The sequence below is a fragment of the Acanthochromis polyacanthus genome, chromosome 12, assembly GCF_021347895.1.
Source record: "Acanthochromis polyacanthus isolate Apoly-LR-REF ecotype Palm Island chromosome 12, KAUST_Apoly_ChrSc, whole genome shotgun sequence".
NCBI lineage: Eukaryota > Metazoa > Chordata > Actinopteri > Pomacentridae > Acanthochromis > Acanthochromis polyacanthus.
Window position 1 is genome coordinate 41,078,112 of NC_067124.1, and position 16,956 is coordinate 41,095,067.

Consider the following 16,956-nt stretch of genomic DNA (forward strand, 5'->3'; position numbering starts at 1 on the left):
TCGCTCTAGAAAAACATGAAAAATGGTCAAAATCTGACATTCAACGCATAAAGCTCACTTCCTGTTGGGTTTGGAATGTGGCTGTCACTACCTGGGTTTCTATTACAGTTTTTTGCAAAATAAAAGTGATATTTCTAAAATTTCGACAAAGTATATCTGTGCTTTGAACGTGTTTCCATTGAAGGTTGTTCTGGGCAGAAGCATCGTAACTCTCGTAAAATATCATCCCGCGAGATTTCACTGCAGGAAGATGGACGAACCCTTTCTCCCTCATTTCCGCTTCTATCTCCTTCTAACACTCTGCACTCCTCTGCTGTTTGCTGTCTAGTATGGCAGTGATGTTTTTCTCAAGAATACTGGCAAGAAAAAGTCTCGGTCTCCTCTTCTGTCCACACGTACCGCGCCATGTTTACTCAGAGAGAACTGGTCATGTGACCAGGTACGTCACGTCCGGTGACGTATAATTGAGGAAAAAGTGTTTCCATTGCGCTTTTGCGATATTTTTCAATATCGAAACGTCTGAAAAACCACCTCATGAGAGCGTAAAAACTTTTTAGCGATATTTTAGTCCTTTTTCGAAATTCAGGTTTTTTATTGCACTATTTACATTTTGCACATATCTAAGGGTAATGGAAACACAGCTACTGACTTTTTTGTTCAGCCTGATGTGCTGCATATGTGTACCAAATTTGGTAGCTGTAGCTGAAACATGCTGCCCGTGGGAAAGTGTAGGGGGCGCTATGGAGCCATTTTGGCACACACATGCGCAGCTCCCTTATATCAAATTTTTCGCCAGTCCTGATGTGCACGCCAAGTTTGATGCGTTTTGGAGTACGATAAGGCAAAAAATGCAATTCAAAAGTCTGGAGAAGAAGAATAATAAGAAACCCTAGGGTTTCAACAGGACCCTAATAAAAGCATTAATTTACATGTTGACTGTAAATAAAAAGCCAAATAATGTTTTCATTTTAAAAAATCTGATATTTCTAAATGGTAGTTTGTTAATAAAATGACAGTTTTACTGAATTTAAATCAGCTGGAAATTCTATAATGATTTTACAGGTATTTGCCATTTTCTGATCATTAAATTTTATTAAATAAGGATTGAAAAATAGCTTTATAAAGTTGGTATACTGTTTTTTTCCTTATTAAATATCTTTTTGGTCGGAAGACGACACATCGGTCACATTAAAACTAAACCTGTGGATGAAAAACCGACTCAATGACATGAAATCAATTATTTTATTTTTAGCTGAATGACTTTAACGACTGACTGCAGCTCTGACAAGTTGCAGCAGAAAAACTGAGATATTAGTAGAAAGTCAGAGATTATTGATCCACTGTCCAGGATTGTGGATCAATGAGAGAGAAGCTTCCAGGTTTTTATCTTTCACAGTTCCTCACATGTTGTTTTAATGAGAAAAGAAGAAACCTGATGGTGTATGGTTCTACCATGTTTGCCTCGTTTTTTTTCATTTATGTCTCGTTTTTGTCGTTTTGTGTCATTTTCTGTCTCGTTTGTGTTCGTTTGTGTTGTCTTTACTCTGGTTTGTGTCATTTTTGCTGCTTTCTGTCCTTTCCTTTGTCATTTTATGTCGTATCGTCATTTTGTGTCTGTTTTTGTTCTTTTGTTCCTCATTTGCGTCACTTTGTGTTTGTTTTTGATCATTTTATGTCTCGTGGGTCGGATTTGGTATTTTCGTATTTTCCCCTCTTTCCTCGTCTCTCCTCTCTCCTCCTCTTTTCTCCTCCTCTTTTCTCCTCTTTCCTCCTCCAGGATCGGAGCTGGAACTTCTCCTCCGGATGTGCTTCATTTCATCCAGGACGTCACGGAGGCCCTCCCCCTCCGTTATCCGTCTCTCCTCCCTCCTCCCCCGCCCCTCAGTCCGCTCTGCTGCCGGCCGACCCGCGCCTCTCTCCGGCCACACGCCCTCCAGACCCGCCGCCTCCCGGGACACACGGAGCAGAAGGTTGAACCGACCGGAGCACGACGCCGCCCCGGACGGAGAGAGGAGAAGAAAAGCCAGTCCTCCGCACTGCAGCATCTCCTCCTCCTCCACATCTGTTCAGCCAGAGGAAACACTTTGTGCTCCATGGAAACATGTAACGGTCCGTCCGGACGCTGACGCCGGACTCGGAGCGCCTTCAGCCCGCGGACCGTGAGCTGCTCCCCGGGAGGAGAAAAAACACCGGAACACGGATTAACTGTCTGTTGGAAAGCAGCTTTTCTCTCTAGAGGACGGAGACAAACACCAAAGTAAGAAACGTTTCACTTTCATGTCGTTGTTGGTTATGGAGTGTTTGCGGCACACGCACGCTGCGCAGCGCAACGTCATGACGTACGGACGAGCCGCTAGTTAGACCCCAGCAGGCCGGAGAGGAGTTTTAACTAAAAACACACTAAAACTCAGATGTAAACCCTCTAAACCCGGCGGTCCGCCCCCGGCGTGTCCCGGTGTGTCCCGGTGTCCGGTCCGCAGAGCTGCCGGACTCATGACGTCTCCGGTAAAGTTTGTTCAGTAGTTGTGTCACATTTTCACTGCAGCAGACACACAAACAGACACAGGAAAACTGATCTGAGTCCAGCAGAAACCACAGCATTTAGAGTGAAAGCTGTAAAACTGAGATAAAGTGATCCAGGAGCAGCTGCTGCAGTGTTTTTACTGGACTGACTGAGCCTCCAGACAAGTTTAAAATGCTGAAAATTTAGCTTAAATTCTCATAAACTTTGTATCCCAGCATCGATGAATGGCGTAGTCATCAACTGTTAGAGTCATCACAACTATTCTGATCATGATTCATCAGTTTGAGAAACTTTCTGAGTGTCCTCCAGTTACAGCCTCTTAAATGTGAAGATTTTATTGAAAAACAAACAAATCTGAGCTCAGTATTGCAGTATTTCATCAAACTCACTTTATTCTACTAAATTCACCAAAAATCTACCGTTTACTTGAACCAGAATCAGTAAAAAGCTAAAAATTCTGCTCCTCATGGCACATATATGAAGCCATGCATGACTCAGCTGTGACCAACAGACACACAGCACAAATTCAGAGTTTCCATGTGAACTTTGGAGGATTTATTGAGAACATAACGACTCATCAATGAAGCAGCACCCAGTACTATTTGATAACTGGCTAATCGGTTCAGTCTAAATTCAGTGATTCCAGCTCCTTAAAAGTGAATATTTTCTGGTTTCTTTCCTCTGTGACAGTAAACTGAAGATCTTTGGACTAAACCAGACATTAGAGGAAACTCTGATCCACATTTTGAACATTTTCGAGCCAAACAGCTGATCGATTCTTCGCTGCACAAACTCTCTTCTCTGTTACCTTCTGACGGTTCGAGCAGCGGCTTTAAAATGAGTTTACAGCGAATTTATCTCAGTTTAAGAGATTCTTTTTGTTAAATCTTTGAAAAACTGGCTAACTGCCGTTTTAGTTCATCGCTCTGTTCATAAGATTCTGCAGAAAGCTCCAAACTGGTCTTCAGTTTTTTCTAACGTTTGAATCCAAACGTGTTCATTCACAGTGACGTCTAACAGACTGTATGACACTTTTTTCTGCCTTCACTGTGTCAGGTTTACATGAAAACTTCAGCTGATTTTAATTAGAATCTAAAACTTTTCTAGATTATTTCCACATCAATTTGTTGTTTTGTCTCTAAAACTTCAGAAAATGTTCAAAATGTGGATCAGAGTTTCCTCAAATGTCTGGTTTAGTCCAAAGATCTCCAGTTTACTGTCACAGAGGAAAGAAAGCAGAAAATATTCACATTTAAGGAGCTGGAATCACTGAATTTAGATGATTTTACTCAAAAAATGACTGAAGCTGATGAGTTGATTATCTGCATAATTGGTGATTAATCGAATAATTGACAATTAATCGTTTAATCGTTGCAGCTCTGATTAAATTTACCACCACAAGAACTGATTTATACTGAAAGTTAGTGCAAATTTTGCATAAATTGTCATGTATTATTGCAGTTATTGATTATTAGTGTCTGAATGAAGGAGAAAACGGTGATTGATCAATCGTTAGACTGATTCTACCTGCAGCTATCACCTGTCAATGATTCCTCACCTCCACCTGGTTAAAGTCCAGACAGAACCACATCCATCGTCTGGATCTTCTAATGAGATCAGAATGTGAGAAATGTGCCTGAGTCAGCCGGAAAGCATCCACATGTGTGGAGCGTGACCTGAGTTAGCGGCTGATCAGGAAGCTTCATCCTGAGCTCAGGACTCCACCGTTTCTACTGAGATCCTCACAAAGCTGAAAACTCAGCTCACGGCTCATTTTCACCCTAAAAACTCCACTAAAGCCTCTTTTTCTGGTGCTTTGAAGCCTCCGTTTGCTTCAGGTTTGAGTTAAAATCCGTCACAAACTCAGCAGAATTCTCTTTCATTTAAAGTTTAAATTCTAAATCCATCTCATTAATGTTTCCATGAGCTCAGATATGAAAAGAAAGAGGTGAAAAAAACACAGACTGTCTCACTGGAAGTTCAGACGATTATTGAATGAGCAATGCTGAAAAAAATGAAGGATTTTGGTCGATTGTTTCAGTCATTATTGAGAATAAAAACATCTAAATTCAGTGATTTCAGCTCCTGAAATGTGAATATTTTCTGGATTCCTTCTTTCACAGAAACCAGGTTTTGGGGGTTCAGAGGGGTGATATTTTGGGGTAAATTTTAGTTTTTCATTGATTCTGTTTCATGCAGACGGCAGCTTTTTGGTGAATCTTCAAAAGTTTTTAGCTCAGATTTTTTCAGTTTTTTTAGACAGAACCTGATTCTTTGCTGATTATTTCTAGAAAACCTGCTTTACTAGTTGGATTTAGTAAAAGGAAAGTCAGCCTGAAGAGCAGTTTGTAATTTGTTGTTGAATCTTTGTTGGATGAATGGATGGATGGATGGATGGATGGATCATGGATGGATAATGGATGGATGGATGGATAATGGATGGGTGGATGATGGATGGATGATGGATGAATAATGGATGGATGGATGGATAATGGATGGGTGGATAATAGATGGATCATGGATGGATGAATGGATGGATGGATAATGGATGGATGGATGGATGATGGATGATAATGAATGGATGATGGATAATGGATGGATGGATCATGGATGGATGGATGGATGATGGATGATAATGAATGGATGATGGATAATGGATGGATGGATCATGGATGGATAATGGATGGATGGATAATGGAAGGATGGATGGATGATGGATGATAATGAATGGATAATGGATAATGGATGGATGATGGATGGATAATGGAAGGATGGATGGATGGATAATGGATGGGTGGATAATGGATGGATCGATAATGGATGGATGGATGGATAATGGATGGATGATGGATGGATGATGGATAATGGATGGGTGGATAATGGTTGGATAATGATGGATAATGGATGGATAATGGATGGATCGATAATGGATGGATGGATGGATAATGGATGGATGATGGATAATGGATGGGTGGATAATGGATGGATAATGATGGATAATGGATGGGTGGATAATGGATGGATAATGATGGATAATGGATGGATGGATCTCTGTGTTTCTACAGTCTTCTGGCTGATGGAGTGAGGAGTTATACACTAATGAAAGCCGACATACAGAGGAGTTGTAGCTGAATCTTTCTACAATCTTCTGGCTGATGGGTTATACATAAAGAGCAGTGGTAGAGCTGTAGTTGTGTGTCTGTAGTTCTGTAGTTTTGTAGTTGTGTGTCTGATGGAAACATCGGGCTGATTCAGGCTGAGGACCATGTGAGGAAGCTGCTGGTCAGACTGTGATTCACTGCAGCAGATGAAACTCCGTTATTTCAGAGTGAAGCTGACTGTTTTCCAGCAGCACATGTCGTCCTGTTTCATTCACAGACCGAGGACTTCCTGCCCTCCTCCTATTGGACCCCTGGAATGGTCAGAGTGGGTCATGTGACCCGGCGGGCCAATAGGACGAGGCCTGGAGGGGAAAAGTGCTTCAACAAGCTGAATCCATGAATGATCTCAGCCCTAAAAATATCTGAAGCTGCTGCTGCTGTTCACTCACAGGTTTACTACAGTTAATAATAACCAGAAAAGTCACATTAATCAACTCATGAAAGCAGATTCAGACCAATAGAGCCAGATGAAATAGTCAAAATCATTTATAAATTACATTTAAGACAACAGTCACTGATTAAAATTTACATTTTAGGGATTAAAACTCTCCAAAAATGACCTAAAATGCTCCTTTTTCTGATCATAAAACGGGTTGGATATGTTCAGTCCCTTGTTTTTATGTTGACATTAATTATAACTGATGAACTTTTTAGCAGTTTAGAGTTAATAATGTGCAAAATAACCAGATAAAGAATAAGAACAGTGAAAGAGTCATAAAATCGAGTCAAACTGATCAATATCTCATAAACAGAGGAGAAATTTAATCACTCCTGTTTCTGCTTTACTCAGTTTGGACGATTCAGAGTCACTTTGGACTCGGTTCAGTCATTTTTATAATAATTTAAGTTATTATGGACATTTTTAAACCATTTTCAGGATATTTTGAATCATTTTGGAAAAGTTTCGAGTCACGAGAGAATTTAGAATCATTTGTCAAAATTTAAATCATTTTGGAAATATTTTTGCCCATCGATCCCACATATAGAGAAGAGATAATTTAATCATTCCTATTTGGGACATAGAGGGGATGGGGGAGGTTAAGGGGAGTTAAGGGGAGTTAAGGGGAGTTAAGGGGATATTGTGCTGTTGCAAAAGGAACCAGGGGATGCTGACTAATGTGAGTCGATGTGGAAAATAAGTGAAGCTGAACAGCAGTGAATCAGCTGATCGTTAAAAAAAACCTTTAAAATGAAATTATGAACAAAGAGAAGGACATAAAATAATAAATGACCTGTTTAAAAGACAGTTTTCTCATCATTTTGATGTCAGATAGACGGGTCGAGGTGTTCTCTGGGTTTATTATCAGACGAGATAAGGCTTTATTATTTGGGTGAATCTGTTTAAAGGTCAGTTTTATCTCTATTAACCCTCTGGAGCCGTCAGACTCCGGTTTACTCACACTGATCTATTTATGGTGTATGGAGACAAAAACGACACAACACAACAAAAAAATGAAACACTGACAAAAGAAGGGAACGACAAAAAATGACAAAGTTGAGACAAAATCGCCATAAAGACACAAAACTGCTCAACCAAGACAGAAAAGGATCAAAAAGAGACACTGAATGAAAAACAAGAACGCTGAGAGCCAAAAAAAGACCGCCTGGAGGCACAACATGGCACAAAACAACACAAAACAACACAAAATGACACAAAACAACTGCCAAATAACCACAAAATTAAAATAAACAGACACAATACAACCATAAGTAGATACAAAGCGACGCAAAAAGGAAACAAAACCATCTCAAAGACAAATAAACGGACAAAAACCAGAAAAACACGACTCAGAACAACAAAAATCAAAAATAATGACAAAGACCAGAGAAAACTTTGACAGAGATGAATAAAACGACCAAAACCAGACAGAAACAAAATAGATTACGCAAACAAGACACCAAACTGAAAAATAAGAGACACAAAATGAGAGAAACAAGGCATAAAATGTCAAAAATCAGACATAAAACCACCAAAACTGCTAAAAATGAGACCAAAAAAATGGCACAAAGGGGAAAAAACAGGACAAAGTGACAGAAGGATTACATAAAACAACATAAATTAGACTGAAAATGACAAAAATGAGACAGAAGTTTATAAAAATAAAAGCAGAAATCAACAGAAATAAGACACAAAATGAGTCAAAACAACAAAATACACGACAAATTGGCACAGGAGACACGACATGGGACTGAAAAACAACAAAAAATAGACACAAAATGACAAAAACAAGACAAAAAATGACTCAAAATAGCAAAAAAAAAAAAACACAACAAAATGACAAAAATGTAACACAAAACAACAAGAGGAGATGAAAAGAAAAACCAATAAATAAAGTCAGCAGAAACAAAAACAGAGGAGCAGGGCGTTGGAGATCCATCCAGCCTGGAGAAACTTCTACTGATGATGGAGAAACATCTACTGATGATGGAGGAACATCTTCTGATGATGGAGGAACATCTACTGATGATGGAGGAACATCTACTGATGATGGTGGAACATCTACTGATGATGGAGGAACATCTACTGATGATGGAGAAACATCTACTGATGATGGTGGAACATCTACTGATGATGGAGGAACATCTACTGATGATGGAGGAACATCTACTGATGATGGAGGAACATCTACTGATGATGATGGAACATCTACTGATGATGGAGAAACATCTACTGATGACGGTGGAACATCTACTGATGACGGTGGAACATCTACTGATGACGGTGGAACATCTACTGATGATGGAGGAACATCTACTGATGATGGAGAAACATCTACTGATGATGGTGGAACATCTACTGATGATGGAGGAACATCTACTGATGATGGTGGAACATCTACTGATGATGGTGGAACATCTACTGATGATGGAGAAACATCTACTGATGATGATGATGGAGGAACATCTACTGATGATGGTGGAACATCTACTGATGATGGAGAAACATCTACTGATGATGGAGGAACATCTACTGATGATGGAGGAACATCTACTGATGATGGTGGAACATCTACTGATGATGGAGAAACATCTACTGATGGTGGTGGAACATCTACTGATGATGGAGGAACATCTACTGATGATGGAGGAACATCTACTGATGATGGTGGAACATCTGCTAATGATGGAGAAACATCTACTGATGGTGGAGAAACATCTACTGATGATGGAGGAACATCTACTGATGATGGAGAAACATCTACTGATGATGGAGGAACATCTACTGATGATGGAGAAACATCTACTGATGATGGAGGAACATCTACTGATGATGGAGGAACATCTACTGATGATGGAGGAACATCTACTGATGATGGAGGAACATCTACTGATGATGGAGGAACATCTACTGATGATGGTGGAACATCTGCTAATGATGGAGAAACATCTACTGATGGTGGAGAAACATCTACTGATGGTGGAGAAACATCTACTGATGATGGTGGAGGAACATCTAGTGATGATGGTGGAGGAACATCTAGTGATGATGGTGGAAGAACATCTACTGATGATGGTGGAAGAACATCTACTGATGATGGTGGAACATCTACTGACGATGGTGGAACATCTACTGACGATGGTGGAACATCTACTGACGATGGTGGAACATCTACTGACGATGGAGGAACATCTACTGACGATGGTGGAACATCTACTGACGATGGTGGAACATCTACTGATGATGGTGGAACATCTACTGATGATGGAGAAACATCTACTGATGACGGTGGAACATCTACTGATGACGGTGGAACATCTACTGATGACGGTGGAACATCTACTGATGACGGAGGAACATCTACTGATGACGGTGGAACATCTACTGATGACGGTGGAACATCTACTGACGATGGAGGAACATCTACTGACGATGGTGGAACATCTACTGACGATGGTGGAACATCTACTGATGACGGTGGAACATCTAATGATGACGGAGGAACATCTACTGATGACGGAGGAACATCTACTGATGACGGAGGAACATCTACTGATGACGGAGGAACATCTACTGATGACGGAGGAACATCTACTGATGACGGAGGAACATCTACTGATGATGGTGGAACATTTTCCTATCTCTAGTATGTGGAGATATTTTTCCAGTAACATGTTGGTTCCAGTTTCTTTGTAGCTCTTCTGACATAGTTCTGCTGTTTTCCTGACGTTCTGGAAACATTTTGTAAGTCAATTGGGACTGCATTTTGAGAGGAACCATCAGAGCTCCGTGTCTGAGGGGGAATCCTCCTTGGGCTGGGTGTGGACTGGAGTTTCAGGACTTTGGTATTTTGCAGCTGCAGTCAGAGGGCGTTTAGCTCAGTGAGGACCTCATGATGAATCATCCCTCAGATTCCCACCATCAACCCCCCATTCGCTGTTCTCTCTCTGCTGCCACTCCCTGAGCAGAAAGCAGCTGGTGTGGAGGAACGCTGCTCTCTGCTTCCCCTGAGGGCCTCCAGCTCTGGTTTATGCATCAGGAAAAATGTAGAGCGGGAAGTTGCCTCATTCTTTAAATGACTTGCTAAAGGACAGCTGGGCTCCTATAGGAAGAATAAAGTGATTTATAGGCCGCTATAGGAGGCTGTTCAGCTTTTATTTAAAAATACCTTCTACCTTTATCTCCTCTACTCTGTTGCTTTTAGTTTCTGATTTGTGTTCAGAATTTTTCCTTTTTTGCAGAATGTGATTTGTACAAACGGTTTATTTTTGACAGATTTTTAAATGAGACATGAAGTGATTTTGTCCAAGAAACAACAGAAATGTGACACAAAGCAACAAAAAACACGACAAACTAACAAATGGGATGCTACACAAGACAGAAAACAGCAAAAAATAGACACAAAATGACTAAAACAAGACCAAAAAATGACCCAGAATGGGAAAAAAAAAACAACAAAATGACAAAAAAGTGACACAAAACAACAAGAGGAGACAGAAAATAATAAGCAATAAAATAAGCGCAGCAGAAACAGAGAACAGAGGAGCAGGTAATTTCCTGGATGAGTTTCTGCTCTGTTATTGAAGCTTCTAACTGACCTTCCATCGTTGATACCTTCATGTTTTAAACCCTTTATCTCTGCTCCAGGATGCTGTCCGAGCTCAGCGACTGGTTCTGGCAGGAGCGGCTCTGGTTCCCGGAGGGTCTGGGCTGGGCCGACCTGGAGGACCGGGATGGACGGGTCTACGCCAAGGCCCGGGACCTGTGGGTGGCGCTGCCCATTGCCCTCGTCTTCCTCCTCATCCGGCAGATCTTCGAAAGGTACGACTGCTCTCTGTTTATTTACATCTGCTTCGTCTTTCATCTCATTTCTGGATTTCATCTCCTGATTTGAAATGAAAAGTGTTCCAGAGGAGCAGGTTTCTGACACAAGACACAAAAACGAGACACAAAGAGACAAAAACGAGACAAAAAGACACAAAAAGACAAAAATGAGACAAAGAGACAAAACTGAGACACAAAGAGACAAAAACGAGACAGAAAATGACAAAAATAAATGAAGTGTTCCAGAGAGGAGCAGGTTCCTGTTTCCAGTAGCTAATCCTTATCATTATGGGATGTTTTATTGGGGGCTGCTCAGTGGAGTAGTGGTTAGCACTTTGGCCTTGCAGCAAGAAGATCCCCGGTTCAAATCCCGGCCTGGGATCTTTCTGCATGGAGTTTGCATGTTCTCCCTGTGCATGCGTGGGTTTTCTCCGGGTACTCCGGCTTCCTCCCACAGTCCAAAAACATGCTGAGGTTAATTGGTTACTCTAAATTGTCCGTAGGTGTGAATGTGAGTGTGATTGTGTGTCTGTATATGTAGCCCTGTGACAGACTGGTGACCTGTCCAGGGTGTCCCCTGCCTTCACCCGAGTCAGCTGGGATAGACTCCAGCACCCCCCATGACCCTAGTGAGGATAAAGCGGTGAATAGAGGATGGATGGATGGATGTTTTATTGGTGTTAGCCTCCTTATTATTGCTCATTATAAATAATGCCCTATCCCTATCAACAGGCTTTAATTATGCCGTATCAGTTTAAATATTAACTCAGCCTGAGTTACTGTCAGAAGCTTTTTGCCTCATAATGAACAGAACTCATGTCTTATCTTGTTTTATGGGTTTTTTGACATTCTTCGTCACTGTGGACTCGTTTGTGTTGCTTTGTCCTCAACAATAGAAAATAAATGCATACTATTTCCATTTTTAACTGGTTTGCATACTGTGGGGACACTGCCTGCAGATCAGCCCAAATACAAAAGATTATAAAAAATGAATAGTCATGTACCACTTTTAGCCATGCTAGACTCATGGTGAAGTTTTGTTTGTTTCTTACAGACTCAGCAGAATTAGAGAGAAAACAAAGAAATATCACAATTTGAAGCCTATTTTTGGTTCATTTAGCAGATGTTCCACCATCATCAGTAGATGTTTCTCCATCATCAGTAGTTATTTCTCCATCATCAGTAGATGTTCCTCCATCATTAGTAGATGTTTCTCCATCATCAGTAGATGTTCCTCCATCATCAGTAGATGTTCCTCCATCATCAGTAGATGTTTCTCCATCATCAGTAGATGTTCCTCCATCATTAGTAGATGTTTCTCCATCATCAGTAGATGTTCCTCCATCATCAGTAGATGTTCCTCCATCATCAGTAGATGTTCCTCCATCATCTGTAGATGTTCCTCCATCATCAGTAGATGTTCCTCCATCATCAGTAGATGTTCATCGATCATCAGTAGATGTTTCTCCATCATCAGTAGATGTTCCTCCATCATCAGTAGATGTTCCTCCATCATCTGTAGATGTTCCATCATCAGTAGATGTTTCTCCATCATCAGTAGATGTTTCTCCATCATCAGTAGATGTTTGTCCATCATCAGTAGATGTTCCTCCATCATCAGTAGATGTTCCTCCATCATCAGTAGATGTTCCACCATCATCAGTAGATGTTCCTCCATCATCAGTAGATGTTCCTCCATCATCAGTAGATGTTTCTCCATCATCAATAGATGTTCCTCCATCATCAGTAGATGTTCCACCATCATCAGTAGATGTTCCTCCATCATCAGTAGATGTTTCTCCATCATCAGTAGATGTTTCTCCATCATCAGTAGATGTTCCACCATCATCAGTAGATGTTCCTCCATCATCAGTAGATGTTTCTCCATCATCAGTAGATGTTTCTCCATCATCAGTAGATGTTTCTCCATCATCAGTAGATGTTCCTCCATCATCAGTAGATGTTCCACCATCATCAGTAGATGTTCCTCCATCATCAGTAGATGTTTCTCCATCATCAGTAGATGTTCCTCCATCATCAGTAGATGTTCCACCATCATCAGTAGATGTTCCACCATCATCAGTAGATGTTCCTCCATCATCAGTAGATGTTCCTCCATCATCAGTAGATGTTCCTCCATCATCAGTAGATGTTCCTCCATCATCAGTAGATGTTTCTCCATCATCAGTAGATGTTCCTCCGTCATCAGTAGATGTTCCTCCGTCATCAGTAGATGTTCCACCGTCATCAGTAGATGTTTCTCCATCATCAGTAGATGTTTCTCCATCATCAGTAGATGTTCCACCATCATCAGTAGATGTTCCTCCATCATCAGTAGATGTTTCTCCATCATCAGTAGATGTTCCTCCATCATCAGTAGATGTTCCACCATCATCAGTAGATGTTCCTCCATCATCAGTAGATGTTCCTCCATCATCAGTAGATGTTCCACCATCATCAGTAGATGTTCCTCCATCATCAGTAGATGTTTCTCCATCATCAGTAGATGTTTCTCCATCATCAGTAGATGTTCCTCCATCATCAGTAGATGTTCCTCCATCATCAGTAGATGTTCCTCCATCATCAGTAGATGTTCCACCGTCATCAGTAGATGTTCCTCCATCATCAGTAGATGTTCCACCGTCATCAGTAGATGTTCCACCATCATCAGTAGATGTTCCTCCATCATCAGTAGATGTTCCACCGTCATCAGTAGATGTTCCTCCATCATCAGTAGATGTTCCACCGTCATCAGTAGATGTTCCTCCATCATCAGTAGATGTTCCACCATCATCAGTAGATGTTTCTCTACTATCAGTAGATGTTCCTCCATCATCAGTAGATGTTCCACCTTCATCAGTAGATGTTCCACCTTCATCAGTAGAAAGATATTCCACCATGGTGGATGAATCTCCAACATGTTTCTGATCCACACTGCTTTCATTTATTCATCCAGTAGCTTTGGTTTCATTCTTTCTTCTGGATACATTTCTGTCATTCTTGACAGTATTTTCAACCGCTTGCAACCATTTTTTGTCATTTTGACCATTTTTATTAATGTTTTGTTTCAGTTTTTGTTATTTTGAACACATTTTGAGTCCTACTGAATACAAATACCTCCATGTTTCAGGTTCAGAGGGTTAATAACTCAATTTAGATTCAATTTGAGCAATTAATTTTCTGCAGAATTAAAGAGAAATCCACGCTTCTGTCCTCTACTGCATCGTCTGTCTCTGCTTTTCTGAATTTCACTTTTTTTGTGTTTTCAGGATGGTGGCGACTCCCCTGGCGTCTCTCCTGGGGGTGAAGGAGACGGTTCGGCTCAGAGCTCCTCATAACCCCACCCTGGAGTCCTTCTACTGCAGCGTCACCAAGAACCCCACTCAGGTACTGTCCACCAGACATAGACACCAAGAACCCACTCAGGTACTGTCCACCAGACATAGACACCAAGAACCCACTCAGGTACCGTCCACCTCACACACTTACTGAACCAGAGGGTCCAATCCGGCCCTCAAAGTGTAAAAAGTACAGAGAAGACATTAACTGCAGATTATAAATTAGTAAAACTATGAATTTTTGTTTTGTGTGGTTTCTCTCATTTTTTGTCATTTTGTGTCTCGTTTTTCTAATATTTTTTCTTGTTTTGTTAATTTTTGCCTTTTATTGTCTGGCTTGTTGTTTCTCATGTTTTTGATGCTTTGTTCCTCTGTTGTGGTTGTGATCCTCCAGTAAACCCTCCATGGTTCAGGTCCAGGTGACTAAATGTTGTGTTCCTTTGTAGACACTCTGTGATCTGGAAGTTGTAATGTGGAAATGATAAACTGAGGATGAATGTTGGTGAAATTTAATTTATTTTTCTTCATAAATGTCAGGTTGTTCTTGATGTTTAGTAAAAAGATAATTCCTTAAATGTGAACATTAGGAGTTGTGGTTATTTCTAGGTTATTCTGCTGTGGTTTTACTGGTTCTACTGGTTTTACTGGAGATCAGACTGAGATGATTCCGACTCTCCTGATCTAAACCCTCCGTTCTTCTCTCAGTCTTTGGTTTGGAGTCTCTGCAAACAGACCGGCTGCTCAGAGCGTCAGGTGCAGCGATGGTTCAGGAGACGGAGGAACCAGGACCGGCCCAGTCTGCTCAAGAAGTTCCGGGAGGCCAGGTGAGCCATGCGTGCTGCTTCCAACATGCATGTAGCCGCAGGGCGAGGTGGAGCAGCTGGCGTTCTTCTGATCCTACGAGCTGCTCCTCTATTTTTACCGTGGACTCTGTACAATGCAGGACTCGGATTATTTTTACGGAGCAGAAGTTTAACCGGCAGCAAATCAGCTGAGCAGACTCTGAGGACTCGTCATGGACTCGTCACTGACGTGGAAATCATGAATTTCTTGGCCCTGTCCTCAGTTTTGGCACCGTTTCCATTTGACGTTTTGCCTCGTATTCTGAGTAATTTTTGGGAAAGTTTCATGTAATTTTAGATGACCTTGATTCATAGGGAACATTTTTTGGAAATGAGGTCAGTCCAGAATGACTCCAATTTTCCAATAGGACTTGAGACTTGTCCAAAATAAGTTTAGACCTGTTTCTAATGACTTTAATCTGTGTGTAAAAAGTGTGTCTGATGGTTTAAACTTTCCAAAATGACACAAAAGTTGACCAAAATAACTCAGATTTTGTCCAAACAGTAACTCAGACAAAAAAATCGGTCAAAAAATTTCCAAAGTGTATCAAAAATAATTAATAATAATTAATAATTTTTTCAAAAGACTTGAAACTTGTCCAAAGTAAATTCTAAAAATAAAGATTCTGTAAAAACTGTAAAGTTTTGCTCTCCTCAGCAGAACCATGAGTCCAGAATAAATTCAGCTGAGACCAATCGTCATCTGACTAAAAATCTGAATTTTCAGCTGAACTGCAGCCAGTGTTTCCTCAGAACAGGAGATTAAATTCTAAATCCTCTGGAGCTTCTAGTTTTCCTCCATTGATAGCATCGGTGGACATTTGGAAAACAGCTCATTGCAGATTCTTTTCCCCATTTTTGCTCCATTAAAAAAGTGAAGGAAACGTCTCGTTCTTCATGGTGTTCTGGTTCCTCAGAGATGCAGAATTTAAACGAACCAGCAGAAACTAAAACTAGAGATTTCTATTGAACAGAACTTTGCTGATGTGACCCTTTAGCTGCCGTTTTTTGTCTGTAGAGATGTTGTGATATTTCAGCTCGCCCGCAGAGATGTTGTTGTGATATTTCAGCTCTTCTATAGAGATGTGATATTTCAGCTCATCTGTAGAGATGTTGCAATATTTCAGTTCGTTTGTAGAGATGTTGTGATATTTCACCTGGTTTGTAGAGATGTTGTGATATTTCAGCTCGTCTATAGAAATTTTGTTTTGGTATTTCAGCTCGCCTGTAGAGATGTTATGATATTTCAGCTCATCTATAGAGATGTTGTGATATTTTAGCTTATTTATAGAGATGTTGTTATATTTCCACTGGTTTGTGGAGATGTGATATTTCAGCTCGTCTGTAGAGATATTGTGATATTTCAGCTTGTCTGTAGAGATGTTGAGATATTTCAGCTCATCTGTAGAGATGTTGTGATATTTCAGCTCGTCTATAGAAATTTTGTTTTGGTATTTCAGCTCGCCTGTAGAGATGTTATGATATTTCAGCTCATCTATAGAGATGTTGTGATATTTTAGCTCATTTATAGAGATGTTGTTATATTTCCACTGGTTTGTGGAGATGTGATATTTCAGCTCGTCTGTAGAGATATTGTGATATTTCAGCTTGTCTGTAGAGATGTTGTGATATTTCAGCTTGTCTGTAGAGATGTTGAGATATTTCAGCTCATCTGTAGAGATGTGATATTTCAGCTCGTCTCGAGAGATGTGATATTTCAGGTTGTCTATAGAGATGTGATATTTCAGTTTGTCTGTAGAGATGTGATATTTCAGTTTGTCTGTAGAGATGTGATATTTCAGTTTGTCTGTAGAGATGTGATATTTCA

At 40.5% G+C, this 16,956-nt stretch overlaps 1 protein-coding gene across 1 annotated transcript in view; it reads left to right on the plus strand.

Moving 5' to 3' along the window:
* The first annotated feature begins 1,880 nt into the window (after window positions 1-1,880).
* Window positions 1,881-16,956, plus strand: part of cers2b (ceramide synthase 2b) — a 31,160-nt gene continuing 16,084 nt past the window's right edge. Inside the window, exons 1-4 of the mRNA XM_051956293.1 lie at window positions 1,881-2,257; window positions 10,772-10,945; window positions 14,218-14,335; window positions 14,992-15,110. Coding sequence (XP_051812253.1) covers window positions 10,773-10,945; window positions 14,218-14,335; window positions 14,992-15,110 — 410 coding nt within the window. The 5' untranslated portion in view covers window positions 1,881-2,257; window position 10,772. The remainder of the gene's footprint in view (window positions 2,258-10,771; window positions 10,946-14,217; window positions 14,336-14,991; window positions 15,111-16,956) is intronic.